Source organism: Salvia hispanica, chromosome 6, assembly GCF_023119035.1.
Source record: "Salvia hispanica cultivar TCC Black 2014 chromosome 6, UniMelb_Shisp_WGS_1.0, whole genome shotgun sequence".
In the NCBI taxonomy this organism is placed as follows: domain Eukaryota; kingdom Viridiplantae; phylum Streptophyta; class Magnoliopsida; order Lamiales; family Lamiaceae; genus Salvia; species Salvia hispanica.
Genome location: NC_062970.1, coordinates 8,782,481 through 8,791,751, shown reverse-complemented (window position 1 = coordinate 8,791,751; position 9,271 = coordinate 8,782,481). Strand labels below are relative to the sequence as shown.

Genomic DNA, 9,271 nt, shown 5'->3' with positions numbered 1-9,271 from the left:
TTAAAGCGCGCACTCATCAAATGACCGAAAAGTCCCTGCTCCTCTAGGCCATAACTTTGCTAACTTTTTGTGCTGCTTCTGTGTCGTTTAAATTATTTCCCTCAAAGGAAAATTTAGAGACAGAAATGGCTGCAGCTAGAGCTAACAGAAACGGCGCAAATCTTCGCACATCCGCTTCATTCAAATCAAAGCTCCCGCCGTCAAATGTCCGCCGCAGTGGCGTCGCCGTTGATTCCGGTGACTTGTGTTTGCTTGTTCTTGCTCACCATTTTATTTTCTATTGCGATCTGATTAGTTGTGGAAGTTGCTAGCTCGACCTCATCATTTCGAGCTCGTTTTGAATTTCAATCTGCTGACTTAATTTATTTCAATTATAATGAATTAATTGTTTGGAGCTCTTTTGTTTGTGCGCCTATCTGTGATATATGCATTTTCTCTTTTACTGCTTGTGCATATGTATAGTTCTAGCAATTATAGTTTGAATTCGGCGAGGATCCAGCTGAAGAACGTCAGTGAAAATGTAAGACGGCTAGATGATATTTTATGAAAATGTGATGTGATTTTCTGGCAAAGTGAAAACTAAGATTGGTGATGACTTTAGCTTCTTCTACAATTATGTGGTCTGGGATGCCGCGTGGAAGATAACGAGGCAATAGCATTTACATTACACAAACCTACATTTACCGGGATATTCCCTGTCCTGGTGTAGCCAGAAAATATTAATTGAGGAGGTAAACTATTTTACAATTTTGACAGTAGAAAAAAAGGTTGCGCACCTGATTGCCAAGAGATCATTATGGAATTTTGATCGTATCAGAGAGCTTTTCTAGATTTTCATGGTTAAATTAGCGTGTTGTTTCTTTGGAATTTGTAGAAATATTTATAAAGTGGATAGACCATTACTAGAATAGATATACAATCAATTAGTGATCCCTTATACTAGTATAACTATTATGAGTTAGCGAACTATTTGACTTCTATGCCTCTTTATGTTTTTAGACCTGATAAAGCACTGGAGGAATATATAACATTTTAGGAGGCTAAATCTGATTATTGTATGCTACTTGGGCAGTTTCAGGAAGAGTCCGAGTTGCTGTACGATTGCGACCTCAAAATACTGAGGAGTTGGTAGCAGATGCAGATTTTGCTGATTGTGTGGATTTGCAGCCAGAGGTTTTAGAGCTAATTTTAATCTTTATATATAGCTCTGATATTCAACTTTTAGCTCTATATCTTATTACAAGCTTTGATGCATTTTCTGTACACATATTTATATACAGCTTAAAAGGTTGAAACTTCGTAAAAACAATTGGGATTCAGATACTTATGAGTTTGATGAAGTCCTGACTGAATTTGCGTCACAAAAGCGTGTCTATGAAGTTGTTGCCAAACCTGTTGTTGAGGTGAGTGTGGCAGAGCTTTATTATTATCTCAAATTTTGAGCATTTCATTCTGAACTCTAGAGCAAATTTGTTGAGCTGAAAGAGAGTATTTTTGGTATTCCTGGATATTCACGGCCTACAGAGGAGTACATATGGATAGGTTTAATTATAACTATTTATTTTTTTGTCAGCATTTGGCTCATGTTTAATATTCCTATCTTGGACATCTTTTTGCTTAATATCGATCATCAGATTGAAAGAGTACGCTTTGTAATGGAATTCTTTTTTTTTCTTTTTCATCTGTTATATTTCGTGTATAGATAAGGTGTTTTGAACTCTCTCTTGATTATTAATTCTGTGCTGTTTCTTTTCTTTCCTAGAGCGTTTTAGAGGGTTACAATGGGACAGTGATGGCTTATGGTCAAACCGGAACTGGGAAGACGTATACTGTTGGCCGATTGGGTGATGAAGATACCTCTGCTCGGGGTATAATGGTTCGTGCGATGGAGGATATACTTGCAAACATCTCACCTGAGACTGATTCTATTTCAGTTTCATTCCTGCAGGTTGCACAGGCTACCTACATCCTTCAATATTGGTTCCATCATTATGAACATCTTTCTTTGCTCAGTTTTCTTATTTCTAGAAGATCCTTATAATATTAAATGCTAATCTAATTTATAACTATTGTTTTTTATGTAGCTTTATATGGAATCCATCCAGGATCTACTGAACCCAGCAAATGATAATATATCAATTGTTGAGGACCAGAAAACTGGTGATGTTTCTTTGCCAGGGGCTACTGTCTGCGAGATCAGAGACCAGCAAAGTTTCATTCAACTCTTACGCTTAGGGGAAGCGCATAGGATTGCTGCCAACACCAAACTGAACACTGAATCTTCTCGGAGTCACGCCCTTCTGATGGTAAATATTAGCAGTATTTAGTGCTTTATTTTTTGGTTGCCTTTTCATTTTGGCCTCTGTAGCTATGAAACTCATATGTCATAGTATAGGTACATGTCAAGAAGTCTGTAGTGGACAGGGACGAATTTTGTCTTGAAGCACAGAATCGCTCAATTGGTACTTTGAGGCCTCCTATACTACGTAAAGGCAAACTGATCGTGGTAGATCTTGCTGGTTCCGAACGCATTCACAAATCAGGTCTTTTGAAACTCTCTACCTAACACCCCCATCAGTTTCATAGCTGCTCCTCTTAACCTAGTTTAAGCCATAGCAGGAGTGCATTGCCTCTGGAGTTTTTGATCTTGGATTGAGTTTGTTGATGCTGAATCTATATAGTTGTTTGTCTGTCACTAAATAAGAGTCCGTCAAGATCATACTCGTTTCATTGATTAATATTGTGTTCTGTGGTTTACTATTTGAATTTTTTATCTGATGAGCTTTGTATTGTTTCTTGAAGGAAGCGAGGGTCATATGCTAGAAGAAGCCAAGTCTATAAATCTTTCACTTAGTTCCTTAGGGAAATGTATAAATGTTTACTGTTCAGAATTTCTACAGAAATAATTAGTCTAGTTTGCAGTAGTACTGTTAGCTCTTTTGACTCCTCTGGAAAGGTTATCTAAGCTACTTGATCTGTTTAGTTTTGTGACCCTTTTCTACCTTTTGTATTAGGAGGAGAAAACCAAATGTCAGATGGATTATATGGAGTCAATTAAGAAGCTTGAGGAGAAGTGGACCATCAACCAGCAAAAGCATGCAATTAATGCAGAGGTAGTTTGGGTTTGCAACCATCATATCCTGTAGTATTGGTAACTTGCCCCTCCAATTTTTAACACGACAATACCTTTTATTTGGTTACCACTTTCTCAAAGTTCAGTGAGGTTATTGAGTTACTCTCACGCAGATTAACAATGGTGCTGGTGATGAAAAGGTTGCGGAGCTAAAAAGGTTGCTTCAGGATGAAGTTTGTCTACGAAAAGCAGCTGAAGATGAAATTCAGAAGATAAAAAATCAGCTATATAGATTTTCAAAGATGGAGGTATGATATTAGTAAAATTGGTTTCATCTCCAAAAATGTTGATCCTTCGATGTGTACTTAATGAGCTACTTATGACTAACTAGTGTTGTGTAGTTGGCAGGTAGAAACTCTGATGGCTTTAGCATTCATCAAGTGCTGGAAGAGGAGAGTTGTCAGAAAAAGAAACTAGAAGAAGAAGTGAGAGTTTTAAGGAGTCAACTGGCACAAATATCTATTGAAGCTCATCAAGTATGTCTTATGTTGACTACTAGTTTGTTTAGTGGTTTAAATTATCTATTATGTTGAATGTACATTAATCAGTCTTAGTGTCTTACTATAACAAATACTTTGTGCCCTTGCATAGTTCTATAGTTCTATGTTAGAGTTATCTCGTTCGTGTCTGCTCTGATTGTCCTATAATCTGAAGCTGAGGCCCTTTGATATAAAATTGTACATTGTGTTGTGGATTTTTTGAGGACTAATACTTAAGCAGTCTATTCTGTTTTGAAGAGGTTGAATTAGATTATAAAGTTGATTCATTTATGGCAGGGTATGCTTAATGTGTTAATCATTTTCAAATGTTGATAGATAAGTCATCAGTATATCTCCTTGGATAAAACAAGAATTCATTCGTATAAATGTAATAACCTTTTCGTTTGCGCCTTAAGTTTTTCCTGCATGAGCATTACTTCTATAATAACTGGCTCAACTTTTTCTTGATTTTTATGTCCACAGGTCAGGAGCTATCCAGATGGATCCAACTCTGCCAACCCCCTACTTGGTCTAGATTCCTTAGAACCACTTAATCAAATGCGGTCAAGAGATTGTGATAATGGAGAACGAGCATCTATTACAAACCTTCATGAACAAGGTGTTGGTTATGGCTTTCTATCATATCATTTCTGGTTATCTTCTTGTTTTTGTATTCATCTGCCACGTGATATAACAGTTGGATTGCAAAAGATATTATCATTACTTCAGTCTGAGGATGCTAATGTACAAATACATGCGGTAAAAGTGGTAGCCAACTTAGCTGCAGAAGGTATTTTCACTTTTGCTCTCATATGCATCATCTGAAATACTCAAAGTTGTTCTCCTTTTGATATTGCCGAATTTTTCTGTGTTTCATTCTACTGGAAAAGTCTTGTATCATAGGATTTTGTATGATATATAGTAATGACTGACAAATAGGAGTATACATTTACAGCAAGATGATGTTGAAAAAAAAGTACTATTCAATTCGGTCAAACCGAAACTGAAGATGGAATTCAGCTTTTTTTTTTGTCAGAAACAAAATGAGTTGTTTGGTTTGGTCCATTGGTTGTCTGTTCAACCACCATATGCTCACCCCTATACCATCCTATGATCCTATCAGAACCTCAATTATTGTTTTTAATAGTGATGAATCCTATGGCACTGTCGGAAACTTACATTTGACCATATTTTGAACATATCAGAAGGAAATCAGGAAAAGATAGTTGAAGCTGGTGGTCTCACTTCATTGCTAATGCTCCTTAGAACATACGACGATGAAACAATTCGTAGAATTGCAGCTGGCGCTATTGCTAATCTTGCTATGAATGGTATAGTAGATGTTTGTTGTGTTAGTATTTTTGTGTTCACTGGAACAATATTTGTAGTTCCACTCTCCTTCATATCTTCACTTGCTCTGTTTCTAAGAGTGGAACTGTGACCTTAAGGACCTAATTGATGCTTCTTTTTTCATTTCTTTGAACATTGACTCATTCTATAATTATTTTCCTGGTTTCAGAGGCTAACCAAGAGCTCATAATGGCCCAAGGTGGAATCTGTCTGTTAGCAATGACAGCTACTGATGCAGAAGATCCTCAGACTCTAAGAATGGTTGCTGGAGCAATAGCTAATCTCTGTGGCAATGGTAAGGTTATCGTGTGTTTCTTCTTAATAAGCTCTATTGTCAACATCCTAGTGGTGATCCATTTTTTACTCTACACATGGGATTTTATGAGGAGAATGTTTGAGATTTTCATTCTCATGACATGATGTAGGACTGATCACATATATTATCAAGAATTGGCATTCATTGCTCTGATTGGATCCATACTGTATTTCATTTCAACCGACTTAGCCCATCAAAGTTTTTCCCTTGGCCACCTACCATCCATATTTCGTAGTGATTTTCTTGATTCTCATTCTTTGTGTCTATCGTTTTCAGATAAACTGCAAATGAGATTGAGGTCAGAAGGTGGCATCAAAGCTCTATTAGGGATGGTGAGATGTAGACATCCTGATGTTCTATCTCAAGTTGCCCGTGGTATTGCAAATTTTGCGAAGTGTGAATCTAGGGCTTCCAGTCAAGGTGAACTCTAGCTTTATATTTTGCTTTATATAAAAAAAGAATCACAAGTCGGAGAATTCATACCATAGCAAAGGCAGTCAGTATTTGATTCATGACCTTGAACGATATGGTGCTTCAATTGCAGGATCAAGGCACGGCCGTTCCCTCCTGATAGATGATGGCGCATTACCGTGGATAGTACAAAATGCCAACAGTGAAGCTTCACTGATCAGGCGTCATGTTGAGCTTGCACTCTGCCACCTCGCACAGCATGGTAGTAGTTGAGAACCAATTATTTCTAGGTTTCAAAGCATATGGCATTTTGCAAGACATTAATAAAAATATGAATTTCGACCTTCACAGAGGTGAATGTAAAAGACATGATCAGCGGAGGAGCCCTTTGGGAGCTAGTTCGTATTTCGCGGGACTGTTCTAGGGAGGATATAAGGGCCCTTGCTCGTCGAACTCTGACCTCAAGTTCCACATTTCAGTCTGAACTGCGACGCCTAAGGATCGAGGTTTAGTTACTGTCTTCCCATATATGCATAATAGTATATGTTTTGCACATCTGCTAACCACTAGACTCTGATAGATCATAGATCTTCTGCTACAGAAGATCGAGACTTTGATATCGTAATAGTAGTTATTTTTATTCATTTTCATCAAGTTATATTTGTCCCATATTTATGGTGCTGGCATTCCCTACGTGTAGTCGCTTCAGCTAAAATTTTGTATCAGTGAATTATTGTGTAGATGATGTATATATGAAAAATACTTTATCGAAGTTTATTTGTGCGTATTTTTCTTGCTGTTTGTTGAATCTGCCTTTGACAATGAAGTGAGGTTCGTTATCAAATGTTTGCAGTCACTATGCTTGAAAATAAATATTGGGCTATTGTGTGAAACAACCAATCTATACTATCATTAAAAGCTGGGTTTTTTTCGGGGGGAAATCAAAGGGAATTCCCCCCTTTTTTCAAATTTGCGATTTAGGGGGAATTTTGCAAATGCCAACAGCCAACACACACTCTCATGTATTAACCAATAGTTTAAATGACAGTACACACTTTTTGCATTAAATCCTATGGTCAAAAGTATTTTACTTATTTTTAAATCTAATTATATCACATCAATTGCAAAGTGAGGGTTTCCCCCCAATAAAAAGAGAGGGTTTTCCCCCCTAAAAGAAAGAGAGGGTTTTCCCACTTAAAAAAAGAGCGTTTTTCAAGGAGTCAAAAAAAAAAGGGGGGAAATCAGATTTCAAATTTGCAATACTTGAGACATCTCTCTATAAATACCAGTTGCATTGGAGTACAAATACTGCAGGTATTTATTTCTCTCTCTACACTCTTAATGTTGCTTTTATATCTGCTTTCATATTCTTATTTTCTTTTATTTCGAATTATTACCATCTTTATTTTGGAGATAATAAGGTATGTGAATACTATCTAATACTTTTATCTACAAAGCTTACATTTTATTGTTTTTTAGTTTGTTATTTCTTTTTATTGCTGTATTTATTTATTATTGCACCTATTACACATACATGGAATAATTAACACAGATACATCCCTCTTTTGCATCTTCTTCTCACACTGCACAAAGAAAAACAAAAAGAAGATCAAAATGAGAGGACAACAACAATACAGGTAAATTTTATGTGGTTGCAATAACAATTTTACTTTCTATGAATATTCATCAGCAAGTTTCAACAATATTACCTTCTCTTCCAGCAGAATCAACATGCAGTAGAAGACGAGCAATAAAGGTACATTTCATATGATTGGTCTAAAGTAATTTTTTCTTCTACAAAATCTGTAATTCATCAAGAATCTTTAACAAAGCCATATGCTTAAATCTAATCTCCTCCAGCATTTTTTTGGATTTTGCAGATAACTAACAAGAACTATTGTTTACCAAAGAATAGAAGAAGAAGAAGAGTAAATTTCAAAACTAGAGAAGAAGAATAAAAAGAAGAAGAAGAGAGAATGAACAGTTCCATTTTTAGAGGAAACGCATAAAAATAAAGGATAGATGAATAATATGAACAAAATGATTATTCTGTACAAAATGTATTTTCAATTTATTAACTTTTATATAAGAAGATTACCATTTTTTGAATGATACTTTAGACATGAACTTAAACTTCTTCTCCATTCTAATGGTGTAATTTCTTCATCAAAGAGAATGCTTACCCAACAGAATGCTTTCACTTCATTTCTAAAGCAGCATCAAAGAGAATGCTTTCACTTCACTGCATTTACAGAGCAACATCAAAGAGAATGCTTTCACATAATTACCCAACACATAAAAAACTGACAATAGTGTTAAATCAATCACAACAGTAAACAAAAGATCAAAATAAAGATAAAATACTTTCACAAAATGGAAATATCATTACAATATCTTCTATTCTTTCAGACAATTAAATAAGACAAAATAACATTAAACATTTATTAAAAACATTTAGTAAAATAACGGGAATCAATTCATTCAATCACAGATTTTAAAACACATTTAGCCAAATTATTAACTTCCTAATACAAGCCACATATTAAGTTAAGGGAATATAATAGAAAAAAGGGCAAGAGAATTCAAGGGTAGAATGTTCCTAATTTTTACACATAAATTTTAAGCATATAATTCTAGCGTCTGTAAGAGAAGATGTAGCAAAAGAAAAGTTCCAGTTGAGAAAATCATAAAAAATTAGATTAAGAAAAGAGTATGAAATGTAGAAAAAAGACTTTTCATTTTAATTATCTTTTATTGATAAATCATTTTACATTTTTGCCTAGCAGTAAATAATATTTAACTCACAACTAAAGCTGACTGCAATGTCTAATCAATCACAACAACAATATATATTCTAATCAAATAATTTCAAATAGTATTAAATGGAGTACATTTTTTTACAGATCAATAAATCAACTTATCTAAAATAAACAACATCTACAATGTCATTTTTTTCTTTTATTGAACAATACTCTATGTAAATGATTATATATTTTTATTGATCAATAAATCAATGTCATTTCTTTCTTTTGTCTTAATATAATATATTTTCTTTTATTTTAATATACTTTAAGACATAAAATAGAATCCTCTATTTCTTCACCATTGGTTTCGTACAGTATATTGCAAGGAAGAGAGAGAATGAGAGATACAATTAGAAATAGGTGGCACAAAGAGTTGAGATTAAGTTTAGTAGCCATATGATTATTGTGAAGCAATAGATTTTAAACTTCATTAATTAAGAGCAATGATACCCATTTTTAGTTGAAGCCAATATATATTATATATATATAGGATCATGATGTGGACGGTGGCGGGAAGAGGAGGAGGCGAGGTGACCGAATTCTGCCGACAAATCCAGCTCCGCCGGATCCAATCCGAAGGAAATCCTCGAAATACAATCAAAGGAAAATCCTCGACGCCTCCAGACAAGCCCCCTCTCTCGCACGCGCGGTTTAACGCCGCCGCTGTTCACCGCGCTTCGCCGCTCCTGCTGTACGAAGCTCCGAACAGCTTCGCTTCTCACGCCGTCGCTTCGCCGGAAGCTTAATTGTTGATTCGAGTATGGATTTGGAGGTATTA

The 9,271-nt window shown here is 35.3% G+C and overlaps 1 protein-coding gene and 1 long non-coding RNA gene across 2 annotated transcripts; both read left to right on the top strand.

The window, feature by feature from the left end:
* Nucleotides 1-101: 101 nt before the first annotated feature.
* Nucleotides 102-6,478, top strand: LOC125194643 (kinesin-like protein KIN-UB). Its single transcript, XM_048092890.1, has 17 exons — nt 102-237; nt 1,073-1,173; nt 1,281-1,403; nt 1,763-1,948; nt 2,085-2,306; nt 2,396-2,543; nt 2,803-2,876; nt 3,015-3,113; nt 3,247-3,381; nt 3,475-3,609; nt 4,096-4,231; nt 4,310-4,402; nt 4,818-4,943; nt 5,132-5,257; nt 5,555-5,698; nt 5,823-5,951; nt 6,041-6,478. The coding sequence occupies exons 1-17, from the start codon at nt 126-128 to the stop codon at nt 6,199-6,201; spliced, it is 2,250 nt and encodes a 749-aa protein (XP_047948847.1). The 5' UTR covers nt 102-125; the 3' UTR covers nt 6,202-6,478.
* Nucleotides 6,479-6,908: 430 nt separating this feature from the next.
* On the top strand, nt 6,909-7,798 carry LOC125192656. Its single transcript, XR_007171444.1, has 3 exons — nt 6,909-7,326; nt 7,414-7,445; nt 7,570-7,798. It is a non-coding gene; the product is annotated as an uncharacterized LOC125192656 (long non-coding RNA).
* Nucleotides 7,799-9,271: the final 1,473 nt, after the last annotated feature.